We start from the raw sequence: 27,577 nt of genomic DNA on the forward strand, positions 1-27,577 counted from the left end.
TGTGGTCACGGGATTAACTTTTCTCTATATTTTCAGTGATTTTTATGATTTTATAAGGTTATAAATTATTATTATTATTTATATATTTATTTACCTAATTATCCATTATACCTTGGTTACTAAATAAATGATGTACAAAACAACTCATTCTATATATATCGTCCCATTTTTATATGGGTGACAGTCCTAAAAAGCATGTGACTGTGAGTAGAGAACCGAGCGAAGGCAACATTGACCATCCAAGATGCATCAAGCATGAGCCGGCGTCTTCCAAATGCGTATCGATTCTCGAAAGGTCGCGCGCGCCCGAACTTAGTCTATAAGCATGAGGGGTATCCTCGTCAATAAATCAAACTTCAAGGCCGTCTTGGTTTCATTCATAATCTTTTCCGAGTCTGGTTCTCTTGGCTTCTTTTCTCTTTATCAAAATTTTCTTGGAATTTCCTTCAACGTTCTTCACGGTCGAACAGGAAGAGATCTTCTCATGCGGAAAAACCCCACCACCACCCCACCTGGAAGATCTCCCGCGGTTAGTAGTTGATAGGTAATCTTCTGACGCGAAAAACCCTACCGCACTACCCCGAACAGCTCTTGCAGTTGGTCGTCGACAGATATTTAATTTCTTTCTGTCATTCGTTTCCCCTTCGGTTCGTCCCCTTTCAACTCCGACAGCGATGAAGAGTGATGATTGAAGATATGAAATTTGAGGAATCGTCTTTAACTGGATATCTCATAAAGAATCTCGAACCCTTGTAAGTGATATTCGTTCATTCTTTTCTTCCTTGTCTTCTTGGCATTTCTCGAACATTTCTTTCATATGGTACTTCTTCTATTCTTTTATTGGTTTCTGGTTTTCTTTATCAAATTAGAAGCGTTAATGTGTCCTTGATTTAGTGCTATTGTGGTATTATCTTTTCTCTATAGTTTCAGTGATTTTTTGTAAGTTCTTGGTTCTGTGCTTCTATCGCTCATGGACATTACGACCTTTCTGTTCTTTGGTATCTGTTGTAACCAGCTTGGTTAGTGGTGACACGGTTTTAACTTTTCTCTATATTTTCATTGATTTTTAGTGTGCTTCATGTCACTCATGGACATTACTATCTCCGAATGACTGAATTCAAAATAGAGAAATCTAAAATAATGGAAACAAGAAATTAAGAGGACATACAGAGTCATTTAATAGGGTGAACCCCCACACCCTTTATTCCACAAGAAGTGCCTGTTTACTTGAGATTTAGCCTCTTTCTTACTTTATAACATCTTGAGTTGAAGTTCTAAGAAGTGAGGTAATAATGGTTAAGCTCTGAAATACTGATGTTGTCTGTAGAGAGTGTTACAAGAAAATGACTGTCCTGGTTTTTGCTATCTGGCTACCTAGAGGTTGTTAATATAGTTGATTTTTTTTTTCTCATAATTAATATAAGTGTCATTTTATGATTTAACTTGAGGTTGATATTTAAAATTATAGATTGATTGATAGATAGAAGTAGAGGATATTACAACTATGGATTTATGGTGAGAAAGGTCAGAAGAGCAGCTTATCTATGCTTTAGTATAGAGGGAAATGGCAGATCCCTGTCACATAATTTATGACTGGTTTGGATTGCTAAATGGCAGTTACTTTAAATAAAAGTAAGCCTCCAAGTGAATGAATCAGTTATAAACTGTTAGACCATGGCGTGGGCATAGGATCAGGATCATAGTCAACATACCTTTAAAATATATACTATCTGAGTAAATGGTAATGAGAATTTAAGCAGTAGATTATTTATTCTCACTAATGTATATGAGGTACATTCAGTTCATAAGTAATAGTAGATTGTGAAAGATTTGTCAAGTCTTAACGTATACCTAATTTGTGGTCATATGTATATGATTTTTATTTGGTTGAACATGAACCAATTATATTGGAACTTGCAACCAACAGAAAATACAATGCATGGGAGATTTTTTTTTTTTTTTTTTTTGAAATGATGGTGATTTTATTATGAAGGAAAGCAAAAGAGTACATTAAGGGAGGCCTCCCCTAACAACAAAAGATTGCAAGAGTAGCAGAATTGGCTGATCTAAGAACATGGGACCAAGTACAAGAGGGAGTGGAAACAATGTCCATAATATTAAGAAAAAGTTGTTAGTGATGCCATGGGGGGAAGGAGGCGGTGGAGCACCTGCCAATGACGACTTTGGAGTCACCCTCCTCCCCCTCCAAGCCAGCCAAACCCGTGTTCCTAAAGCGAAGGCTAGAACCATGAACCTAATAGCATTATGAAATGTGGCAAACAGATGAAACATGGCCTTCCAGATAGGAGAGAGGTGGCGTCTGCTGCCATCGATTATCCATCTATCACCAAGACACCGAAGCTTAGAGGCCACCATAAGCTTCCAGGAGGCTCCTGAGGGGAGTTGAGTTTCCAGAACCATTTAAGGAGCAAGGCCTGACCCATTTCCTTGGTGCATTTGATCCCAAAAATTGCACAAGGACTTTGGCATACAAACATCATCCCAACTGACAAGGTGGTAACGAAACTCGGTTCTAGTGTCACGCCATAGGAAGCGTCTCTTGATCATGTCAATGCGCCACTTGATGGAGGCAGGGCATGGTAGGAAATAGGGAAAATAGTTTGGGATACCTACAAGGCACGAATTGAGGAGAGTTTGTCTGCCCGCCGTAGAGAGCATCCTACCCTTCCAAGTGGACAGCGCATGGGAGATTTAATTTATTGAACTCAAATATGTGTCAAAGATTTGCACATCAACCATAAGCTAGTTATCCTTGGACACGGAATTGATGGACTTCAATTAGCCCATGCATAATTAACTGTTTTGAACATAAATTTCTTGTTTTTTATGTTTTTCTTTTGAATGATCAACCATTTTTTTTTTTTTTTTTGAATGTTCAACTCTCGACTGTGGTGTGTCTTGACATGACCTCACACTAGCCACTGATCCAAAGGCCCAATCCGCAAATAGTTGATTTCTTGAATATGTAATTAGTGAAAGATATTTGAATGTTTATTTGTTTTATTTATTTGGGTTAGCAGTTACACATTCTGGTTGAATTCTGTATGAGACTCTCTCTTTTATTACTTTTTTTATTTTTTTAACAACAATATGGAGACAATTAGCTATCCCACTTTATAGAATTGTAAACATATGATTTCTTGTTCAATTTTTCATTTATTACCTAGTGGCTGAAAGTTTAGTCATTGTGTTTCTCTTTTCTATCTTTGAAAAAGATAATGGTGATCACTTGCAATTACAGATCCTTTTGTGTTTAACAACCAAGAACGGTTTAATAGAATCACTCTTGACATACCTTTTTTTTTTTTGAGGAAAGAGTGTGAATTTAATTCAAAAAGAGGAGAGATACAACCTAGCGACTCTTGTTGAACTAGCAATGATGGTTTAGTCATGGAGTTTCAATTTTTGTTAGAAAACCTGAAAAGTACTTATATTTTAAAAACTGAGAGGCGTTCTTATATTTTTTCTGCTTGAAAAACTAAGTTCCTTGTTTTTGCATTTGTACAAGATAGTTTATAAAAAATATATGTTGATTGTAAGATATGCATAAGAAACTTCATTTCAACATCTTTGAATACAATTGTTTTTTGATGGCATCATGTAATTTACTTTTTGAGTTACTTTAATAACCATAAGTTAGTCTCTCGGTCTGTTTGACTATAAGCATTGAATGGATGGATCAATAAATTGTCTTATTTGATGTTTGGATAATTGAGGTAGTTCAGCCATCCAGTGCTACAGTAGAATTCACAGCGTGTGGTAATGGGTGTTGATATGGCAATACATGATCAATATGGAAGTGGGTCCTATTTTCTGTAGAAGTGCTCTTGATACTTTTTGTTTGTATTTTACAGGACAGAAGCTGTTCCAGTAAATTTTGCCGAATATGTGGCAACATTGTTAAAGAAATATAAGCCTACTAAAAAATTGGAACAACTCTGTACTGAGAATTTGGTTGACTTTCTAGGTCTAGGTATGCCATATCAGATCATGCTGTTCTTTGTTTTATGCTGAGCTTGTCTACAAATGCTATCATAACTGCCTGTTTTCTCTTTATTTGCAGATATGAAGACTTTTATTACCACATTATTTCAGGCTCTTGAGGATGGTTGCATTACCACGTTTGGTGAGAGTTCTGTGAAGACAGAAGTTGTTGAACCATCTGCAGCAGTCACCAATGTGCAGGCCACTGTAAATAATTTGTCACTGAAGGCAAAGAAGGTTTTATCTTCTTCTGGACATCATAGTGACCTTGAAGAAAAAGAGGTTAGTGAGGATGATGATGATGACCACAATCACAAGCACTAAAGACGGGACACTAGGTCACTGTCTACAGATAAAGATGTTCAAGAACCATTTGTGCAGAAACCGAACAGGAAACGTGACAAGCCCTATGAGAATGGATATATTTTCTCTGCAAGTGATTTTCGTAGAGACCATAGCCTAGCTGTTGATGAAAGTGTAAAGTATGCAAAACAGCTTTGAGGGTTTGGGCAAATGCCCAGATCTTCACAGGATTTATCCCTGAGGTCAAGTGGGTTACAGGGATTTACTGGTTCCCTTTTGATCTCTCTCGTTTCCCTGTTGGTCGGGGGAGAAGATGCAACTCTATCCCATGAAGCCATCATGATTGTAGATTTGGTACTATTGATACACTTGATTTTGGATAACAAATGGTTGCACGGGGGCCCATTGCTGGTCTTTTTGCTTCAAGCATACAAAATGCATCATGGGGTCCATTTGGATTGATAGGGATGCGTAGACATAGTGTATCCACTTGGTTTACAGGGGAAACTTCGGCTGCTGATGAATCCCCCTCTTAATATGGGGGTGCCTCATCAGCGCTGTAGAGACTTTGAGGAACGTGGCTTTTGTCTAATTCATCAAGGCAGTGTGGTAATGGAGGACGTTTGGGTGCATAGGAGATTGAAATATGGATGGAGGTTCAGAAGAACGAATGAATTTATGAGTTGGGTGGAGTTCGTGACAACTGCATCGGACGTTATCCCTTCCCTGTCTGTGATGGTTACATCCGTTTGATCAGTGTTGCTATATACAGTGAAAACAAGGTGCAACTTCGACAAAGAGCCAACTGGGAAATCCATTTGTTCTTCTGAATTTCCATCTATCTCGATCTTCTTTGTGTTTCGAGATGTCAAATCGATTACCATAACTACCTGGTCGAAGTAGCATGGTGAAGTGCTTAGTTAAGTATGCATGGAAGTACTTTGTCGTCACTCGTGGTCATGGAATCTAAATTTGTGTGCCATCTATTGCCACCAGGTACTTGTCTAGGTAAGTTACTAGTTGGATGCATGCATCTAGTTGGACTTCTGTAATTTGTTTTGGAAACTGTTAATACATCTTCTCTATTTAAAAGTACTTTTTTTTATTTGAAATTACTATTATAACTACTTTTGTTTTGATGATGTTAGGTTGGGTCCAAGGCCCTATCCCAAAATGACTAGTCAACTTTGTCAGAGTGGTTCCGTCCACTCTTGTTAGAGTTTGTGTTCTGAGTTAGGTACTTGGCTTTCTGCACCGTCTTTTCAGGTTATATTGGCTAGGTATCTGACTCAGAACTTCGTAGTTAAGCGAGCCTGGGCGAGAGTAATTCTAGGATGGGTGACCTCCTGGGAAGTACTCTTGCCTAGGACTTTGACAAACTTAAGAAACCTCTTTCCCAACTAATAAACTCAAGATATTTGTACTCACTAATCCATTTGGGACTATTCCTTAACACTCCTTCTCACGTGTAGACCATCTTTTGTGGCTCTACAAGTGGATAATTTAGGAGTAAGCAGTTTAGGTGTAGGCCATCTTTTTGTGGCTTTGCAAGTGGATAGTTTTAGGTGTAGGCCCTCTTTTGTCGCTCTACAAGTAGATAGTTTTTAGGTGTAGGCCCACATATACCTGCTCTGATACCATGTTAAGTTGGGTCCAAGGCCCTATCCCAAAATGACTAGTCAACTTAGGAAACCTTTTTCCCAACTAATAAACTCCAGATTTTTGTACTCACTAATCCATGTGGGACATTCCTTAACAGATGATTATAAACCATGAAATTTGCATAGATGATTTTTTGGAAAACAAGGTCTTGTGGATGGTGAATCTGTGCAAACTTCTACTAATGGTTAGTGTATCTCATTTCTAAAAGAAGGATCACGACGCGATGCAAGTACTGGCGTCTAAATTGTAACACCTAAGCTGAGTGTAAGTAGTTTTTGACTCTGGTGTTTAATTTGGATTAGTAGAAATTACAAAAGTTTAATTAGGTAAAGAGTCATTCGTCGGCTTATGTACCTCTGCTCGGATGTCATCCTGATAGAAGATGTGTGAAAACTTCGCCGAGTACTCAACATCCTAGCTTTACTATGAGGGTAGTTTTTTTTGGGACATTTTTTTATAGGAAACGGTGCTCGTTCAACAAGGCAGTGTGGTAATTGAGGACTTTTGGGTGCATAGGAGATTGAAATATGGATGGAGGTTCAGAAGAACGAATGAATTTACGAGTTGGGTGGAGATCTCAACTGCTGTATCGGACTTTATCCCTTCCCTGTCCGTGATGGTTACATCCGTTTGATCAGTGCCGCTATATACAGTGAAAACTAGGAGCAACTTTGACAAAGACCCAACCGGGAAATCCATTCGTTCTTCTGAATTTCCATCTATTTCAATGTTCTTTTTGTTTCGAGATGTCAAATCGATCCCCATAACTACCCGGTTGAAGTAGCATGGTCAAGTGCTTAGTTAAGTATGCATGGTGGTGTACTCTGTCGTCACCCGTGGTCATGGAATGTAAATTTGTGTGTTGTCCATTGCCACTAGATACTTGTCTAGGTAGGTCAGTTGTTGGACACATTCGTCTAAATGGTCTTCTGTAATTTCTTTTGGAAACTCTTAATACATCTTCTCTATTCAAAATTACTTTTTTTTTTTTTTGAAGTAGCTATTTTAAACTACTTTTGTTCTCATGATTATAAAACAGGAAATTTGGACAAGCGTTTTCTTGGAAGCAAGCTCTTGTGTGTGGTGAATATGTGCAAACTTCTACTAATAGTTGGTGTATCTAATTTTTAAAACAAAGATCACGAAGTGATGCAAGTATTGGCGTCTAAATCATAACACCTACGCCGAGTGTAAGTACTTTTTGACTCAGGTGTTTAATTTGGATCATTAGAAATTACAAAAGAGTTTGATTTGGTGTAGTGTTATTCGTAGGCTTATTGACCTTTGCTCGGATGTCATCCTGGTGGAAGATGTGTGGAAACTTCACTGAGTACTCGACATCCAAGCTTTACTACGAGGGTAACTTTTTTTGGGACATTTTCTTGAAGGAAATGGTGCTAGTTCAACAAGGCACTGTGGTAATTGAGGACTTTTGGGTGCTTAGGAGATTGAAATATGGATGGAGGTTCAGAAGAACGAATGAATTTACTAGTTGGGTGGAGATCTCGACAGTTGCATCAGACTTTATCCCTTCCCTATCTATGATGGTGACATATGTTTGATCAGTGCTGCTATATACAGTGAAAACTAGGAGCAACTTCGACAAAGACCCAACTGGGAAATCCTTTCGTTCTTCTTATTTTCCATCTATTTCGATCTTCTTTGTGTTTCGAGATGTCAAATCAATCACCATAACTACCTGGTCGAAGTAGCATGGTCAAGTGCTTCGTTAAGTATGCGTGGTAGTACTCTGTCGTCACCCATGGTCATGGAATCTAAATTTGTGTGGCGTCCATCGCCACCTGATACTTGTCTAGGTAGGTCTCTAGTTGGACGCATGCGTCTAGGTGGACTTCTGTATTTTCTTTTGGAAATTCTGACTACATCTTCTCTATTTTAAACTATTTGTTTTTGAAATAGCTATTTTAAACTACTTTTGTTCTCATGATTATAAACCAGGAAATTTGGACAAGTGTTTTCATGGAAAGCAAGCTCTTGCATGTGGTGAATGTGTGCAAACTTGTACTAATGGTTAGTGTATCTCATTTTTGGAACAAAGATCATGACGTGATGCAAGTACTGGCGTCTAAATCATATCACCTAAGTCGAGTGTAAGTATTTTTTGACTTAGATGTTTAATTAGAAATTACAAAAGAGTTTAATCAGGTGTACAGTCATTCGTTGGCTTCTGGACCTCTGTTCGGATGTCATCTTGGAGGAAGATGTGTGGAAACTTTTCCGAGTACTCGACATCCAAGCTTTACTACGAGGGTAGCTTTTTTTGGAACATTTTCTTGTAAGAAACGGTGCTAGTTCAACAAGGCAGTGTGGTGATGGAGGACTTTTGGGTGCATAGGAGATTGAAATATGGATGGAGGTTCAGAAGAACGAATGAATTTACGAGTTGGGTGGAGATCTCGACAGCTGCATCGGATGTTATTCCTTCCCTGTCCGTGATGGTTACATCCGTTTGATCAGTGCTGCTATATACCGTGAAAACTTGGAGCAACTTCGACAAAGACCCAACTGGGAAATCCATTCGTGCTTCTGAATTTCCATCTATTTCGATCTTCTTTGTGTTTCGAGATGTCAAATCGATCACCATAACTACCTGGTCGAAGTAGCATGGTGAAGTGTTTAGTTAAGTATGGATGGTAGTACTTTGTCGTCACTCGTGGTCATGGAATCTAAATTTGTGTGCCGTCCATCGCCACCAGATACTTGTTTAGGTAAGTCACTAGTTGGATGCATGCGTCTAGATGGACTCCTGTAATTTCTTTGGGAAAATCTGAATACATCTTCTCAATTTAAAACTCCTTTTTTTATTTGAAATTGTTATTATAACTACGTTTGTTATGCTGATTATAAAACAGGAAATTTGTACAAGTGTTTTCTTGGAGAGCAAGGTCTTGTGGATGGTGAATCTATTCAAACTTCTACTAATGGTTAGTGTATCTCATTTCTAAAAGAAAGATCACAACGCGATGCAAGTACTGGCATCTAAACCATAACACCTAAGCCGAGTGTAAGTAGTTTTTGACTTAGGTGTTTAATTTGAAATTACAAAAGAGTTTAATTAGGTGTACAGTCATTTGTTGGCTTATGGACCTCTGTTCGGATGTCATCTTGGTGGAAGATGTTTGGAAACTTTGCCGAGTACTTGACATCCAAGCTTTACTACGAGGGTAACTTTTTTTGGGACATTTTCTTGTAGGAAACGGTGCTAGTTTAACATTGCAGTGTGGTAATGGAGGACTTTTAGGTACATAGGAGATTGAAATATGGATGGAGGTTCAGAAGAACGAATGAATTTACGAGTTGGGTGGAGATCTCGACAGCTGCATCGGACGTTGTCCCTTCCTTGTCCGTGATGGTTACATCCGTTTGATCAGTGCCGCTATATACAATGAAAACTAGGAAATCCATTCACTCTTTTGAATTTCCTTCTATTTCGATCTTATCTGTGTTTCAAGATTTCAAATCAATCACCATAACTACCTGGTCGAAGTAGCATGGTGAAACAGGTGAGAGATCCTCTTTCATTTCTTATACTTCTTGGGTCTTTTAGAAGTCAGGAAGTCATGGTGTGCTTTTAAACCAAATGGCCATCCTCATCCTTTTGTGGATGATATTGTTGGATGATACTATTTTTTTTTATTGAAATGGATGATGCTATTTTATCTGCATATTTCTTTTTTGGCATTTACACTATGGCACACAAATAATACTTATGTGTACATACATCATGTTGGTGTGATATGGCTGTTCAGTATTTAAGTAGTAGTTCATATGAAGTTGGCTTTGTGCAGGCTATTACTGTCAAGGGTGAGGTGGTTTCTGAAGAGACTGTCGAAAAGCATTAGGCAGATACAGCTGCTTCCCTTAAAATTGTCTTCACACTCGCTACCATGAAACCTAATAATGGTGCCATGATTCGACCTGTCACAGATAGGATGCAAGATAAGAACTGTTGCTCCGGAGAAAGCATTGTTTCCCCAAATGGTTTAAAGACAAGTTCGACATAATTGCCACTAAAATGTTTGAAACAGCCAACTCGTATGCTAGGGCCTCCATTTCTTGCCAACTGGTTGAAATTGGACAATCGATGCCACATGATCTTGCTAATGTAAGCTCTCTCTCTCTCTCTCTCTCTCTCTCTTTCTAGAGGAGAAGATATTGGTTGCTTCACTAGTTTATTTCTGTTCTGAACTGCATTACTAGTTCGTAGAAGATCGTGACTGATGTAGCTATGAATTTTCTAAATTTTTTCCTCCTGGTGGTTTCTCAATGTGAGGTAGCATCAAATATTCTGTGGATAACGGGCATTGCCCATGCAACTGATTGTGGAGGTGCTATATCTTCTTTATGTCACAGCAATTCCATTATCCACGTTCTGGTCATATCCTTTGGAGGAATAACTCATGTTGTGATTGCAAAGTTTCTTTTGTCCCAGATTGTGTTGTTTCAATTTAAATGGTATTTGGGCGTTCATGGTTAATTGGTTTTCCATTTTTTGTTCATGGACTACAGAAGCCTCATATCCATTTTCTTCCATTTTTATTTCTTTAATGAGTTAAATGATTCAACCATTGTCAGGTTCAGTTTTGAAGGAGCATTTTTTCAGCATTTGGGGATCTATCTCAAGTTGAGATAGAGGACCCTGAAGGTGACCAGGTTAGCACGTCAGAATTGATGCCATCTTCTAAGTGCTCTGCTTGTATATTTTTCACTTCTCGTCGTTCAGCTGTGAAGGCATTTCAAGGTGGTAGATGCTGGCGAGACTACAAGTTGCAGTTCACATGGCTTACACACTCCAGTAGTTCTGGTAACACGGACAATGGAAGGGCTGGTAAACATTCTCTAAGTGCATCCGGTATTCTTCGGGTTCTGTTCCCAAGCAACTGACACCACCATTCACACCTTCAACCTTCTCAAGGTGACTGTATATACTGATGTAAAACCGCTAGTATGTTCCTTGTCAAGTATACAAAGGTGTAGTAGCACTTGTGCTGGAGAGGAAGCTCGAACTGAGGAAGGGGTAGTACAACTTGAGAAGGTTGAAGGTGTGAATGGTGGTGTCAGTTGCTTGGGAACAGAACCCGAAGAATACCCCCACCTGTGATTTATCGAAGTGACAGGATTTGTTTGGCCCAGTGAGAGTTGAGTTTAGTTTGATTTGGTAGAATGCTGCTTTACCAGCATGAAAGACTGAAACAATTGACGATTGGAGGGAAATAAGAGATTGAGAGGAAGGAGTTGGAAAGTTTGAGAGAACTCAGAAAACAGATTTTGTTGGGGGTAGGGGTGGCATTGAATCGAGCGGAGCCCGAACTTGCTTATGTTCGAGCTGGGTTTGATTTAAATATTACGAACTCGAGTTCGTGTTGAGCCTAGCCTCGAGCCTAATATTGTAATCGAGTTCGAGCTTAATAATTTTAATTGAGTTCGAGTTTCTACTTATATTTATAATTTTTGCATAAAATATATGTCAAATAAGTTGTATATATAATTATTTATACATTCCGTGTATAATTATTCATAATTGTGTAATTATGCATAAAAATTACTAAAAAAAATAATTCATTTGTAAAAAAATAGTAGTTTTGCATTTGCCCTCTCTCTAACAATTATTGACATTCAGAATTCCCAGGTCCATTATTCAACAAAAAAAAAGATTATTCATTTGTGCTTAATAAGGTACAAATTGTTCTCACGTGAGATAAGCATATGATGTAACAAATCAAAAAACTTAAATATGTATGTTTTTGCTTAGGAGATCACGTAAGAATACAAAATAGTTGTATTCACTTGATTAAATTGGTCAGTATTTGATGAATCCATAGCACATCACCAATAACCTAAGATAAAAAGTTGAAGAATAATCAACATCTAGAAAATTAAGTACTTAACTTATTCGGGCCATAATTTAGAAGAGAAAAAAATAAATTTGGCATCAAAATATTTTCTGAATCATATCTATTAGATTATGTTATTATTGTTACTTAAACCCTTGTATGGGTTTCTCTGTGCTCCTCTCCCGTCGAAACAAAGGAGACGACATCGGACCAAGCAGGTGTGATAGCCCGACTCAGAGCCTCAAACGAAACAACTTGAGTTATGGCTTGCAACAAGTTTTTGCGGTTGTCAATCTGTCGGTGCCCTTGATTATTAGATTCCGAAGGTAAATCCGAGAGTTCAGGAAGAATCTGTTACACACCTTGGTCCACTGAACGTTGCTTCTTTCATTTTTGGGTGCAAACCCTACTGAATGTACGGTCTAGATCAACCAAAGACAGTACAACCACACAAAAAAAAAAAAAAAATTGTGCTTTGGCGACTTCTTCCATCTTTCTCCTGATTCTCGAGAAGCTAGAACGAAAATATTGAACTCGAAGTCGAAGGGTCAAATAAAGTCGAAGACGACTTGTCGACTCCCACTCTCGTCTCCCGCCTCCCAGGCCGATCGTTAAGTTAATGAGCCGGCGCTCAAGCTTTCGAATCGAACCATGGTTCGATTGAGTTCGGATTGTTAACTTAAACGAGCCTCATTTGGATCTCGAACCCAGTTCGAGATCCAGATAACTTGAATCGAACCAAGTCAGAACCAAGCCAAGCTCGAGCCGCTCGTGAACTGGCTCAGTTTGATGCCACCCCTTGTTGGGGGTCATGCTTGACCCCCTTCTCTAATTAATGATAGGTTTAGCATAATTACAAAAAAAAAAAAACCTTCTTAAACTTAAACCACTTAACTTCTTATCTGTTATTCTAGATATCCTATGTATATAAAATTTGGACCCCCTAGACATAATCGAACATGCAGAACAAGATCACATAGAAGTATAAATCATATGTTGAGATAAAATGACCAAAATGCCCTTGAACAGTTTTTCTAACACCCCCTCAAGTGGATCATATATGTTCATAAGACCTAGTTTGTCATAGTAAATCACAAATTCATATTTTCCCAACGCTTAAGTGCATATATCCTCAAACTATTCTTGAGACCAAACATACGGGGTGACTACCTCTTTTTTCATAACAACATTCTAAATAAAATGACAATCCACCTCTATGTGTTTTCTCTTCTTATGAAATACTGGGTTATTGGCAAAAAAGATAACTGTTTGGTTGTTACAGTACTTAGTCATAATTCATCTATGCATAAACCTAACTCTTGTGTGATAGACTCACATCAATTTAGTAAAAATGCGAGTATTGTTTTGTATTTTGCTTCAACATTAGATCAAGACAAAACATTTCGCTTTTTATTCTTTCAACTAATCAAGTTGCCATCTAGAAATACACAATAACTAGTGGTGCACTTCCTATCTAATTTGGAACCAACGTAAATAGCATCAGAAAAAAAAATCAATTTTTAAATGATCACTGCGTATAAAAAATAAACTTTTCCTTGGTGACCCTTTCAAATAATTTAAGATTTTTTTTGCTACTTTCAAATGGACTTTACATGGGTGTTCCATAAATTGATTCACTACACTTAGGTAAATGAGATATCTTATTGAGTAATTGTTGTATATATGAGCTCTCCAACTAATCTTCGGTATATTGTCTAATCATTTAGTTCTTGCACTTTGATCATTATAGAGATCATGTTCAATTTCTATTAGAGTATCAAATGGTTTGGTCCCCAATAGTCCATATTCTTGTAACATATCTGTTACATACTTTAGCTATGTCAACACAAATCTTTTCGTACTTTTTGCCACTTCAATCTCCAAAAAAATATTTCAATAACCCTAGATATTTAGTCTAGAAATGTTTTGCTAGATGAGATTTAACCTCTTCAATGCTAGCCACATCATTACCAAACATTATACACCCGCAACACTACAAAAAACGAATTGACATCACCACTTGTTTAAAATTTTCTAACCGCACTTGTGGGCTCTGTTTTAAGCCATATATAGTTTTATTGAGTCTACACAATTTATGCTTCTCCCTTTGATTACTCTGAAGGTTGCTTCATATAAACTTTTTTTTTAAATCACCATAAAAGAAAATATTTTTTATATCCAATTGACACAAATGCCACTCCTAATTTATTGCAATAGACACTAGAATACGAACAAATGATAATCGGACAACCAGAGAAAACATCTCAAATACATCAATTCCATAAGTCTAGGTGTTCCCTTTGTCTACCAACCAGCCCTTAAACCGTTCAATGGAACCATCTACCTTATACATCATTGTATACACTCATCTACAACCAATAACAACAACTTCCAAAGGTAAATCAGATAACTGCATTTTCCTCCATTTTCCTCAATTCCATAAGGTATTGGAGAAGATGTTGATATCGAAAAATATCAAAAACTAGTGGAAAAATTCATTTATCTCAGCGTCACAAGGCCAAATATATTATATGCAGTAAGTGTGGTGAGTCAATACATACACAAACCACAACTCAGTCATTGACACACGCTAGAAAGGATATTGCGATATTTGAAAGGAGTTCCAAGAAGAAGGCTTCTCTATACGAAGCATTGTCACTTCAATATCGAAGGATTCTCATATGCAGACGGGTCGGATCCCCTAATGACAAAAAATGTACTTCGGGATATTGTACGATGTTTGGAGGAAACTTGGTTACATGGAGAAGCAAGAAGCAGAATACAGAGCCTTGGCACACACAATTAGTGAGCTTCTATGGATCAAATCTCTTCTCACTGAATTGGGATTCTATAAAGAAGCTCCTATGGATCTATATTGCGATAATCACGCAACCATACATATTACATCACATCTAGTCTTCCATGAGAGAACAAAGCACATTGAAGTAGACTGCCACTTCATATGAGAAAAATTCTAAACCAGCATATTATCTCTCAAGCATATATCTTCACAGAGCCAAGTTGCAAACATTCTCACCAAACCAATCACTCATAAAATTTTGTCCACTATCTGCAGCAAACTGGGCATTTACAATGTTTTCTCACCCCTAGCTTGAGGGGGAGTGTTACAATGTAGGACCCACCATGAGGACATGAGAAGCCAAGAGGAGTCATCACACAAGCTAGTATGAGTTGGAAGATAAGAAGCATGAGTTGGAATGAGTTGGAAGATTTGAAGATCAAGTGAGACCCACAAAGATACCACGAGCTGGTATCTTTATCACATGAGCTGGAAGATCAAGTGGGACCCACAAAGGTAAACAACAAGTTGACATCTTCAGCCTATGGTCACGTCCTTATAGAAAAGTTAGAGTTTGAGTTATGTTAGACTTCTAATTATGTTGAGTTATCTTATCATGTTAAGTTTATCTTTAAGAGTTAGAGTTGGAATGCAGTTAGGAGAATGAAGTTTAATTATACGTGGACTCTACCACTTTCCTCTACTATAAACAGAGGACCTTGTACTCTGGAATTAAAATCATCAAAGGAAGTAGTTCTCCCTTCTCTCTCGTGAAGAGTTCTTTTTCTTTTCTTCTTCTCTCTTATTAGTGTCATAGTATTGTGCGAGTACGAAGAGGAATGACAACAAATATCCTTAGCTCAAAAATCCGTTCATTCTTCTGAATCTCCATCTATTTCAACCTTCTTTGTTTCACTAGATGACAAATCAATCACCATAACTCCCTGTTCGAAGTAGCACTACCTTGTTGATGTAGGATAGTCATGTGATTAGTGAAGTTGGCATGACAGTACTCTAGCACCACCCAATGGTGTCCTGGAACCTAAATTTGTGCAATTTCCACTACCACCAGATACTTGTCTAAGTAGATTACTAGTCAAACGCATGTGTCTTGGAGAACTTTTGTAATTTATATTGGAGAATTCTGAATAAGCCTTTTCTATTTTCATTTTTTATATTCTCTTAGTTATAAAGCCAAAATTTGGACATGAATGTTTTCTTGGTAAACGACCTCTTGCGTGTGGTGAATTGGCTCAAAGTTCTATAGATGGTTAGTGTGTTTCATTTGCAAAGTATAGATTGGTTGCTTGTGAGATTCTCAAAAAAAAATTATCCTTTTAATGTTGATCCATCACCCCATTGTTCATCATTTCTATATTGACCATGTCTTTTTTCGTGTTTAAATCTATTCTCAAAACAAGTGATTTACATCTGGATTGTATTTATCTTTCTGCTGGTTTTAGCTTTGTTGGGTTATGTGGACCCATTTGCTATAATGGCTATTTGAAGCACTGATTTGAACTTTTGTTTGATTTATATGATCTTACGACATGCAATCTGTAAATATTTGCTTGCAAGGGTGAGACATGATGTAAGTATTGTTATCAATATCATAGTTCCAATGTCCAGTGCAAATGGTTGCTACTTTGGTATTTAATTTGGATCAGTAGAAATTGCAAAGAGCTCGGTTGTTTGTAGAGTCATTTGTAGCCTACGAACCTCAACTTGGATCTCATGGTGGTGGACTGTTGAATTTCTAGAAAGAAGAAATATTTCACTAACTTGTTATAATTTGATTAAAAGAAACCTCTATTTATAATAAAGGAAACTAGTATAATCCAATTACAAGTAAACTACCTTTATCACAGTTAGACCCAAAGTTAAACAATAAAAAGATAAGTCTTGGAATAATTGAACACTAAAACAACTACGTTTATCCCAGTTAGACCCAAAGTTAAACAATAAAATTAAACAATAAAATATAAGTCTTGGAACAATTGAACACTAAAACAACTTTAACTGAAACTCTTCAGTGAGACTCTTGTAAGACCACCATATTAATTCTGGCTTTGTGAGAGTCATGTAAAGCTCTTCCATATATGCTCTTAAACACTCCCCTTCAAGCTGGAGTTTATAACTTTAGTTTGCAATGAAAATGATTTTTGGTCTTCAATTTTCTCTTGTTGAAAAAAAAATCTTCATAGTTGCAAAAACTTTATCTTTTGTATTCCCCCTTTCTTGAATATTTTGGTCACATAAAAGTTTCCACATATTTTAGAGCAAAATACATCTTTTCTATACTTTTTATTCTACTTCTCCCCCTCAAGTTGGGGATAAAAAAGACATATAGACCCAACTTGGAAAAAATACAACGTGGGAGGAGAAAATCACTTCTATTCATAAGACAAAGCTTCATACAACAGTCAAAATGGTCATAGCCTAAAACACACTCCGCTCAATTTTAATGGCAAAAAAACTGCCTAACTTTAGAGCTTAACAAAGAGACTACTCACTTTTTAAAGATAACTCAAACACAAATGATTTATTGGGTGAAGAATAAAAAACTTGACTCAAGATTGTTGTTGGACACATTCTTATACTTTTGGTAGTGAGTCTAGGCATTGCAATAAAATGATAAAAACATAAGATGACAATTGAAGAAATACTATAGGAAAACAACTTAAAATTGAAGGAGGTGATTATGCAACACTCATACTTCCAAAGCGAGCTTTTTTAGATATTTGAAAACTGGGGGAGACTATAACGATATAACTTAATAAAAAATTCCAAATATAACTTTTTATAGGGTGACAATATTTTTTTGAAGTTAACAATGTGAAAAATACACGGCCAAGTAACAAAAACAAAACTTGAAAGCATCATCGAAGCAAGATATTACATACCTTGAATGAACACATCATGGAGTGATTAAGTCTGACCAATACTCTCTGATTAGAAGAGAAATTTGGCTAAAAAACTTGGATTTTAAGAGAAAAGGAAATTGAATTCTCTTCAATACATGGAGATGTAACAGGAGAGAAAATAGGAAGAAAAAAAGAGATTTTTTTTTCAGAACTGACCTTTAGTACTTCTGATATAGATATCTTTAAAAATATAGTTTGGAATTAGAAATGGTTTGTTGATAAAAAAAAATAGACTCAAAGAGCTTTAAGTTGATACGTAAATTGACATAAAAGCTTCATTCTTAAATCTTTTATGACCTCTTGATTTTCTTCATTTTGTAGTTTGACCCTTACAGACTCCATTGTAAATATCTCCTTAAAAATATATCAGATTGACATGAAAGTTTCTCCTTATGAAATTAAGCTTTGATAACTTGCATCCAAATATAACTTTTCTTCATAAAATATACTTATTTTCATAAAAATATTCTGGTAGATTTCAGACTCTTTAATCTGGCCGAACTAAGTACTTTTCCTTCTTCGGTCAGCATGACCATTGACTCTTTCGAGATTTATATCTTTATCTAGAAAATTTAGATTGAGAATTGGTTAGATAGTTAAAAAAATAGACTTACAAATATTTCTTTTGATATATAATTATTCATATTCTTGATGGTATAAAATGGTTCCAAAGTTGAAGTTTTTTGCTATTGCTTGAACCTCTCTTGCAATCTGATCTTTTCTGCTTCATATATCGATTTCTCTTTATAGAAAATCCGATTGCCAAACTTATTTTTGTCTTGGAAATTAGACTCGAAGATCTTTCATTCATTATAATTACAATTAAACTACCCTTATCCCACTTACATCTAAAGTTAAATACTAAAAAATTAGTCCTAAAACAATTGAACAATTGAACATGACTAACATAATTAAATCACCTTTAAATGAAACTTTTTTATGAGACCTTATCCTATGAGACTTTTGTAAGACTCCACCATATTTGGATGCATATTAATTCATATGAAATATTTGTTGTTCTCTTGGATTTCTTTCATATTTGGATGCATATTAATTCATATGAAATATTTGTTGTTCTCTTGGATTTCTTTGAGCTGTAGATTTTTTATCTAAGTTTTCAAAGGTGTTTTTCTTTGTTCATTTGTCAGAAGGAAAAAAAAGATTTCTTTGAGAAATTGATGAACGAAAAAGTGTCCTAGGACTGTTTTTGTTTCTTATTTTGAACTGCTTGTTGGCCCAACTGTTACTCGTTTCTCATGTATTTTTTTTTTTTTTTTTCTGTTACAGTGGTTTGTCTGTAAAGAATGAGATGGGTTGCTTGTCGGATTTGCTACTCCCTCTCCCCTTTACATGAAATTTTTATTTGGACTTGAATAAATCCAAATGATTAAAAGCCCTGATTGAAATTTGCAGCTTTGCGACCAAGTCATTGAGATTCCACTTCAGAGGCGATCATGTCAGTCAGCAATAATCCCATCTTGAGTCTTTGATCTTCTCTCGTTTCATTTTCAAAGTTAACGGAAAAGAACTGACCAGACATTTTTCTAATTTGTTTCCGCTTCAAAGCCTAATCAGGATCACACAAATCAGTGTCAGCAGCAGCAGCCATTGCAGACTCGCTTTGCAAGGTTTTATTGTTGATTGAATAACTTGACAGAACAGAAAGTAGAGGTCCAGTTCCTGTGCGCAGAGAGGATGGGTCGGGTTCCATGTTCAACCTGCCATCATCTCAGCCCTAGTCTCGTCAGTATTCACTTCGCATTTGTAAAAATGGACCAGTCCTGAACATGCACGCAGTTCGGTTCGTAACGTCGCGACAATCTACATTCGAACCAAATCGTCGCTATCGCACCATAAAAGCCTCCGGTGGACCACAAATCACCTGCCGAATCGTCCATTTCCGAAGCTATTGCTTTCGGTAGTTAACGCAGGACCATCCTCATTTTCCCTTCCGAGCTTGCACCTCCCTCGAGCTTTACCTGCGGAGGACCACTACTGATGCGCAAAGAAGGAGAATCTTCAAATCGCTGAATTCGACAACGATCTATCGCAGCTCCCCAAACGAAACGGATTCGATTTCGATCAAACCGGAGTTTGCTATCCGGAAATCGACATTTTCTTCTTCTTTCTTCGTCTTTTTTCTAGATTTTTACCTCTTATCTGCGGCGTGCAATCAATCGGCGGTCCAGCCGTCTTCATGGTCCCCATAATCGATTGCTCTCACTTCATGATTGTTTATGTGACTTCTGATCCGTATCTGCGCGGGTTTCCCGTCAATTCAATGCCCGCCCAGACTTAAAAAACTTCATCCAAATCCGGAATTTCAATTCAAGCGTGATTTTCATTTAATTCAAGCTCTTTTGTTAATTTGCCAAAACCCACCCTTCCGCTCTTTACGAGAGGGTCCTCTTCTGAAAAATAGACAGTTACAAGTCCTATTTCTGAAATTTGTTGGAACTGTAGTGCCTTTTTCGAAATTACGGAAAGGGCTAACCAAAGCTCAAAAGAATCAAAACACGGAAAAAAGATATTCATACGTGTCATCAGCGTGGCACGGAGGTTCACGCTGTTGGCAGAGAAAATCTTGGGCACCTCCGGATCCCAAGGATTTATGAAACGTGGCACTTGAGACAGTGAGAAAGTATCTGCCACGTCAGCACCTATTGACTCTGTACACGAGGGAGAAGATGACTCGTCCGCCTAGGAAAGCAGTTTGACAGTGTGGTGAAGTCAGAGCGATATAAAGACCGTTCGAAGTGGAAACCTGAGCAGGCCTCGAATGCCAGAGGGACGGAAATATAAAATTTGCAGAAAGCGAAAAAGCGATCAAGAGAAGGCAGCGCAGGCATCGAGTAGAAGGACCAGCACGAAAAGAAGTCAGTCCCACTTCACAGAGTTCGCAGCGCCATTGCCTCTTCGATCGCCCAAACAGTATTTTCTTTTTCTCTAGCTTTTTCGAGTCTTCACTGTTTACTCTCTCCTCTTAAACTTCTTAGCAGTTTTGAGTTCTGATCAACCAGGAGGCAAAATGAACAACGACTTTTACCTCCTCGAGAAAAGGACTGGGGCCACCCGCTCTGAGACCGAAAAAAGCAAGAGGTGAATCTGAGTTTTTTTTGTTTTTAGCCTTTTGAGATTCTGCTTTTCGAAAAGGAGATTAGAAACAATCTTGTTAGCTTTCGCTTCTCGTCGCCGTTTTTGTATCTGCATCGGTCGCCTCTGCTTCAAACTCTAGGTTATCGACTCTGCAGAGGGGTTAGGATTACGATCGTCGTATTCTTAGTTTCAGTTGTATTGATTATTCGTGTGAAGAGAGAAGTCGTCGAGGTTTTAGCTCGGAAGTGCAGCAGCTTCGTATCGCTTATGGTTTTAGCATTTCGGAGCCGTTCCTATTGTTCCTCTATGCGACAAGCAAAAGGAGTCCGTGTCTGTAGGTAGTAAAACGGTATCGCTCCTTCCCCGAAGAAAATGCGATTTTCTTGCTCAGTTCTTAACGCTTCAAAATCGCTGAAGAACCGCTGGAACAGGTGATTTCGGCACTTTCCCCTGTTTTTCTTTCCTCCATTATTGTTCCGGATAAGGAAGCAAGATCCGGAAAAGAAATTATTTCATATGCGAAGAACCGCAAGCATTGAAAGCGAATCTCAGAAATTTTCCCTCGCAAACTCCAAGAAGTTATCAGGTGCCATAGTTATTAACCTCGGGTTCGGTGGAATCTGTTTCGATTTAGAAGTAGAACCTAGGAAATAGAGCGAGAGAGGAAGAAATTTACAGTTTCAGAAGTAAATATCATTGCGGTCTGCGGAAATCTATCCAATGTGCACCCGCGTGCGATTTCTGGCATCGCAAGACGGTTTTAATCTTATTTTACATTATAATAACTTACGATAAGCTAAACTAGGCAGTTTCCAACGGTTCAGCGGAGCAGGATGAGCCCCCTAGATCTCTTTCAGAGGGGTATGTTGGGAATCTTGATATTCTTTGAGTTTACTCTAAACGTGGCTATTTCTCTCTCGTTCTCCAGCTTTATATTCGAGAAAGAGAGGGAGTCGTCGTTGCAAGAAGAACCAAAGCGGAGCAGCCAAGGGAGATTTTGTGTTGAAGAGAGGAAGCAAGGGGAAAGAATGGGTAGCCTCGACCTGACGGAACCTCGCATTAGCAGCGGACGCACGGGGGGAGCGCGGAATAAGCTTGCCCCCGACGCCGTCATTAACCTTGATCAGTAAGTCCAACGAGATCTTTAATTGGCACTTTTTTTTCTTGAATTCGTTTTGATTTGTTCATTGTACATTCATGAGTTCTCTTTACTCTCCTTTTTTCTCTCTCTTGAATTCCTCCTAGTGGCTTTCGTGTGTGTCTTCTGAGGATAATTTCGGCCGCGCATGCTGCTTGCTTTCTCGATGCTCTACGGGGTCTTCTATACCTGTGCGCCGCCGTCTCAAAGCGGACACCTGGTCACTCTGCCTCTAGTTCAGGTTATAGCGCACGCATAGCCCTGTTTTCTCACTGGGATTTGATCCGAGAGGATCCGAAAACGTGGAACAGGAAAAAAGTTATTTGTTTCTATTCAGTTTTCAGTTTGCCTTTCTCGGTGGTTTATTTGGTTTGGATCCTCTTTTCTATGTGGGCTCGCCTGTCAACTTTTTCTTTACTTCGCTCGATCAAACGGTCAGCGAATGTTTACTTGTTGACTGGACCAAATCGACTGGTAAGACAGCCAATGAGGTTGTTGGTCTCGTGTATCAGTGGTGGGCAGAGGTGCCATGTGTTCGGTTAGTGGTTGCGGGAGGGATTATTTGAGCTACTCCCTTTTTGCTGGCGCCTCTATTATTAAAGTGTTATATTTTGTATATGTGGCGCCACTGACGAACTTCCCGATTTGATTTCGCGAACTAATGAAAAACTCGATGCAGTGGTGATCCGATCATGTACGAGGCTTTCTGGCGCGAGTTAGGTGATAAAAGTACAATTGTGATTCCCGGCTGGCAAACCATGAGCTATTTCTCCGATGTCGGGAGCTTTTGCTGGTTCTTGGTGCCTGAATTCGCCGAGGAGATAAAGAAATTGCATAAGTTAGTAGGCAACGCAGAGACTAAGGGTCGTCATGTACTCGTTGGAACCGGTTCAACCCAACTGCTCCAAGCCGCATTGTATGCCCTGTCTCCTCCAGATGCATCCGAGCCCATGAGCGTCGTCTCTGCCGCTCCCTATTATTCGGTGAGTTCCACGTTCGAGCTGCAATTCTATTTTGCTTGATTCGCTTAATTATTTCCATGTGTTTCAGTTTTTGTTCGCTTAATTATTTCCATGTGTTTCAGTTTTTGTTCGCTCACTTGAGATGAAATTATACTCCAAAATCCTGTATAACAAGCTTGTGTGGTGTTCATGGCCTGTCATAATGGCCATGTAGTCAAACGCGCTAATCATGTGATGCATGTGCACATGGCCATGATTCCATTGAAACTGAAAACGGGGACCAAGAGATGCATGTGGCTCTCCCCTGCTTCTTTGCCTACCCATATGGTTACATTGCCCCGTTACTTGTTCCTGGATGTTCTAAAGGGTCAGATGAATGATCCGCTTTTGCGTTCTTTGGTGGCTTATAATTCGACATTAATGAGTGAGCCATTACGTCAAACAATTGTAATGCCTCTATTGTTCTTTAATTTAATATCTCTTCTGTTCAAATATATATGTGCGTGTTTTGCCTCCACCATGTCCTCCCGTCTCAGTATTCTCCTTAAACATGTCTGCTTTCCCTTGATTCTCGGTTATATTAAAAACCCAACTTCAGTAGATATTACTCTGAAAACGATGGTAAGGTCAATCTTAAATAATCAAACTCAAGCAACTATCAGCCACGTTTGACATGTTTGATGCTTAGTTTTGTGTCTGAATCAACGTGGTATCTGTTGAGAAGCACTTCCACCGCACTTGGCTCACAGTTTGGAACATTTTTTCACATGTGTTGTGGGTATATTCTTAGAACATGGCCCAAATTGTTCAATTGTTGACAATTCACATTTTCTTTATTTTATATGTTGATTAGTCAAAACATACAGTGAACAGGATGTGGAATCATATTTTATTCAGTGAAATTGCCTTTACCTGCATATGCGGCAAAAGTGCTCAAGTTAATCTTATTGACTGCTTTCTTGTTGCAGTCCTATCCACTCATCACAGACTTCTTAAAATCAGGTCTCTATAAGTGGCAGGGAGATGCGTACACGTTTAAGTCCGATACACCATACATAGAGATGGTCGCGTCTCCGAACAACCCAGATGGTTTTATCAGGCAATCTGTGATTAACAAGGAAGGAGGGAAGACTGTCCATGATCTTGCATATTACTGGCCGCAATATACTCCTATTACAGAGCCAGCAGATTATGATGTTATGCTCTTTACTGTTTCTAAAAGCACTGGACATGCTGGCATCCGAATTGGGTAAGTCTTTCTTTTTTAAAGCTGAATATTTTTTTAGTGCTCTATAGCGGTCTTCATATGCGTTGTTCATAGACATGTCTTTTCAAATTCCAAGTGTAATTATTGCACCTATCAGTCAGTGCTTTAAGCTACCCAACTCGAGCCAACCTTTCACCACTGTGGAGGATTGAATTCTTGGTTTTTACTCTCGAGTCGTGGTGAAAAAAACACCCCTCTTTCTGGTACATTAATAAGGACAGCCTCCAGCATTACATTACAAGCAATCTCAAAAGGAAATTGAGGATAGGGCTTAGTTTGTTCGGCTAAAGGCCGGTGGGGAAACAAGTGAGTAAAAAATTTGATTGACACTATCTGAATCTGGGTTGCAGGTGGGCTCTTGTCAAGGACTGTGAAGTGGCAAGGAAGATGACAAAATTCATCGAGCTGAACACTATCGGGGTGTCAAAGGATTCACAGCTTCGGGCTGCTAAGATCCTACAAACAGTGCGAGAAGGACATGAGATTGGCATGGGTTGTGAAATGGATGTGTTTTTCAATTATGGCCGGCGACTCATGACTGAGCGATGGAACAAACTGAGAGAAGTCGTGAACAGCAGTGCCATCTTCAGCTTGCCAGAGTTCCCCTGGGACTATTGCAAGTTTTTCGGTGAAATGTGCACATCACATCCTGGTAAGCAACCATTTACAAGTTCAGATTTGCTAGGCGTGTAGTAACAACAGAGTTAGGATTTCCAATCACATGAAAAGGGTGAATAGAATCCATTTATTCGGAAATAAATCCTATTCATCTTCTCCATTGTGACCGGAAAGGAGCAAATCTAACGCTAATACACTTATTATAAACAGATCTGACCCTACCATTCAATCTCAAACATTCTGATTTAATGAAGTACATTGCGATTTTTACAGCTTTTGCGTGGTTGAAATGCGAAGGAAAAATAGAAGACTGCGAGGCTTTGCTGAAGAGTCACAAAATCCTGACTCGCAGTGGGATCCACTTCGGAGATGACCCCAAGTATGTTAGGATCAGCATGTTGGATCGAGATGAAATTTTTGCCCTTTTCATCGAACGATTGTCGACCATCCATGACCAGTGCTAATGTAATGTCACTCTTATCTGCCTGCGTTTTTTTTTTTTTTTTTTCCCTCCCCGTCAGGGAAGCTAGAGAGGCTTACAAGAATTGCCCCTTAATGGGTTACAGGTTTTCATCTTTTATGTGTAGCTGAATGTAATCGACCGGGGCTGTTTTTACATACTAAGATTGGTGAGGGCTTGTATGGGTGTCATGGCCCATGAATATTACTTGTCAATAGCTGCGTTATGAGGAACCTCCTGTCCTCAACTTTAACATCTGACACTATAAAAAAAATTCCTATTTTGGTCCTTCAACATTTAATAGATGCCTTCTGCAAGACCTTGTCGGTTTGAAAAAAGAGAAAGAAGAAAAAAAAATGTCGGCATAATTCGTATGCCATGTTATCAAACCTAGTTTGATTATTGACCAAGTTGGTATCAATTGGTTTGATCCACCATATTAACAGTGTCTAGGGAAGTAAAAAGTCCACCCCTTCTAGATGGAATCTCATTTTCTCTATTTCAATTAATGAACAAGGTGAATTTTTCATGGCACTAATACGTCTTAGATCCTTGCACTCAGAGAGTAATAATCAAGACAATCAAACTGATCCAACTACATAACATATTTACTCACCTGAACAAAAAGAGAACTGATTCTCTCCCCCGAAGATGAACTGCCGAAATCTTAAGGAAAAGAGAAAAATATGCAATGCAATGCATTTCAACAACACTCCAGCAGACCAATGTAATGCTGAGTTACTGCAACTCTCATATGTTCATTACCATCTTCAATTACCCTCTTTCTGAATCAGGTGGGCACATTCATTAAATCTAGCCTCTATGGCGGGTTCCCCGACTTTCAGCTTGTGAGAGGCTGAAAATCAACTCCGCAGCAGAGTCAGGTTGCAGAAACCCCATATCGAAGAGTGGGGGTCAAAATTTCAGAATATTTTAACCTGCAAAGGGCCACAGGTTTAATCAGAACACTGCCAGTGAAGATCACCAAATCTAAAGCACAGAAGCTTGAAACTTTCCCTCTTATCAACACCTCAATGCCATTTATCACCATTACTGGGTGGTCCTTCATAAAATATCTCCTGTCATTTAACTTTCTGGTTTCCGTCGCTTCGTTTTTCTGTTTTTTGACAAGAACTGGAATTTTGGAACTATGAATACGATGGGCATGAACCGGTCGAATTATTTAAACACCATTGGAAATAGTTAATTACTGGGAAGTGATCGGAGGATTTTAACATGTCTACAATATGAAAGGGCTTAGAGATTCCAATCGAGAAAGCAGGCCAAAAAAATCATTCTCATAAAATAGTTCTATGCCAGGACCTTGATGTTAAGAGTGGTTGAGAAAGAGTGCAAAACAGAGACTGCGTATATGTTTAACCTGACATAAGAGATGAATTCTTCAAACATAGTATAATTAGAAATTACCAGCGAACCTTTACGTGTCTGCCATGTTAAAGAGTTTAGACCTTCCAATCAAGGAAAGCAGGAAACACAAGCAGTCTCACAGAAATACCCCAAATTCTTGGGTGTTAATAGTTACTGAACAAAGAGTAACAATGCACAACTAGTAGAACAAAGATATGTTCAATTCACCTGATTCATATCTGAGAAGATTGTTCTAGTGGCAAAACCTTCCCCACAAAAGTCTACTCTCCCCAATAGGCCCCCTCAACTCCACCACAATAGCATCTCCAAAGTCGAAAGGAGCAGAGTAAACAAGAAGGATATTACCTGAGGAATCTGTGATCACACCACCCCCTCCAACTGAACCCGGATTGCCCCTCGAATTCCCATCAAAATTAAACTTTAGCCAATTCACAGGAGGAAGGTTCCAAGCAACAAGGTTTGGTAAGTGCAGCCTAAGGTGTAGATGACCACCTTCCAACTGCGTCTGATGAGATCGCTGGGGAGATGGGAGGTTGAGTCATGCAACTGACTCTCCCAAAGGAGAATGTAATGGATAGAAGGCCTCCAACAGACTTTTGCTTACCTTCAAAAGTCTGTTGGCTCCTTTCATTCCAAATATTCCAAACAACCACGACAAAGGAGAGCAACCAAAGGTTTTTACTAGTTTTTCCCCACAAAGGAAAGTTAATGTGCTCAAGGAGAGAGAGAAGTAAAGAAGGGACACATTAATAAAGGCCAATTTGGAGAAAAAAGCAATCTACATCTGCCTTTAAGTGGCATAGTGGAGGAAAAGGTGGTCCACCGCTTTTGTGGGTGGGGGGCGCTGTGGCTATATTTCATAGGTCATTTGAGTAGCACTGTTTCCTAGTAATGATTTTCCTCCACATGCTATTGCAGAAGTCATGCTCTTCATGCATCTAATGCATAGTCCTTCAATGTTTATTGCCTACCAAACCCTCCTTCCAATTGACCAAATGGTACTTAAAATCAGTAGAGGTACCTTGCCAAAAGAATCTCCTCTCGGTGACTCCAACCTATTAGCTACTGCCGTAGGACAGCGAAGGAAGGTCAAGTAAT

General features: G+C 38.5%; 2 protein-coding genes across 7 annotated transcripts; both read left to right on the top strand.

Annotated features, from left to right (window-relative positions):
- The first annotated feature begins 446 nt into the window (after nt 1-446).
- On the top strand, nt 447-11,422 carry LOC137941272 (uncharacterized). Of its 3 annotated transcripts, XM_068786603.1 has the most exons (7): nt 447-752; nt 3,876-3,994; nt 4,085-4,287; nt 8,844-8,995; nt 9,185-9,494; nt 9,780-10,096; nt 10,567-11,422. In XM_068786603.1, exons 1-4 carry the CDS (start codon nt 685-687, stop codon nt 8,934-8,936), a joined length of 483 nt encoding a protein of 160 aa, XP_068642704.1. In that variant the 5' UTR covers nt 447-684; the 3' UTR covers nt 8,937-8,995; nt 9,185-9,494; nt 9,780-10,096; nt 10,567-11,422. The 3 variants fall into 3 exon arrangements, with proteins under 3 accessions (XP_068642704.1, XP_068642706.1, XP_068642705.1); XM_068786605.1 differs by lacking the exons at nt 8,844-8,995; nt 9,185-9,494; nt 9,780-10,096; nt 10,567-11,422 and adding exons at nt 7,010-7,160; nt 7,243-7,329; nt 7,930-7,986; XM_068786604.1 differs by lacking the exons at nt 8,844-8,995; nt 9,185-9,494.
- Nucleotides 11,423-20,328: 8,906 nt separating this feature from the next.
- On the top strand, nt 20,329-25,292 carry LOC137940317 (tryptophan aminotransferase-related protein 2-like). 4 transcript variants are annotated; one of them, XM_068785304.1, is made up of 7 exons: nt 20,398-20,480; nt 20,570-20,648; nt 21,574-21,771; nt 22,463-22,766; nt 23,714-23,994; nt 24,363-24,664; nt 24,904-25,292. In XM_068785304.1, the coding sequence occupies exons 2-7, from the start codon at nt 20,578-20,580 to the stop codon at nt 25,092-25,094; spliced, it is 1,347 nt and encodes a 448-aa protein (XP_068641405.1). In that variant the 5' UTR covers nt 20,398-20,480; nt 20,570-20,577; the 3' UTR covers nt 25,095-25,292. The 4 variants fall into 4 exon arrangements, with proteins under 4 accessions (XP_068641404.1, XP_068641405.1, XP_068641406.1 ...); XM_068785303.1 differs by lacking the exon at nt 20,570-20,648 and having other exon boundaries at nt 20,329-20,480; XM_068785305.1 differs by lacking the exons at nt 20,398-20,480; nt 20,570-20,648 and adding an exon at nt 20,730-21,076.
- The last annotated feature ends 2,285 nt before the right edge of the window (nt 25,293-27,577 follow it).

The sequence above is a fragment of the Aristolochia californica genome, unplaced genomic scaffold (genome assembly GCF_029961685.1).
Source record: "Aristolochia californica isolate CCGP_79_NKW_82.1479 unplaced genomic scaffold, dmAriCali1.0.hap1 SCAF_9, whole genome shotgun sequence".
Taxonomy (NCBI): Eukaryota; Viridiplantae; Streptophyta; class Magnoliopsida; order Piperales; family Aristolochiaceae; genus Aristolochia; species Aristolochia californica.

Coding starts and splice junctions, on each gene's coding strand:
- LOC137941272 (XM_068786603.1), top strand. CDS start 685: ATGATTGAAGATATGAAATTTGAGGAATCGTCTTTAACTGGATATCTC. Junction 753..3,875: donor ATAAAGAATCTCGAACCCTT/GTAAGTGATATT, acceptor TGTATTTTACAG/GACAGAAGCTGTTCCAGTAA. Junction 3,995..4,084: donor GGTTGACTTTCTAGGTCTAG/GTATGCCATATC, acceptor CTTTATTTGCAG/ATATGAAGACTTTTATTACC.
- LOC137940317 (XM_068785303.1), top strand. CDS start 20,329: ATGCCAGAGGGACGGAAATATAAAATTTGCAGAAAGCGAAAAAGCGAT. Junction 23,995..24,362: donor CATGCTGGCATCCGAATTGG/GTAAGTCTTTCT, acceptor TCTGGGTTGCAG/GTGGGCTCTTGTCAAGGACT. Junction 24,665..24,903: donor AATGTGCACATCACATCCTG/GTAAGCAACCAT, acceptor CGATTTTTACAG/CTTTTGCGTGGTTGAAATGC.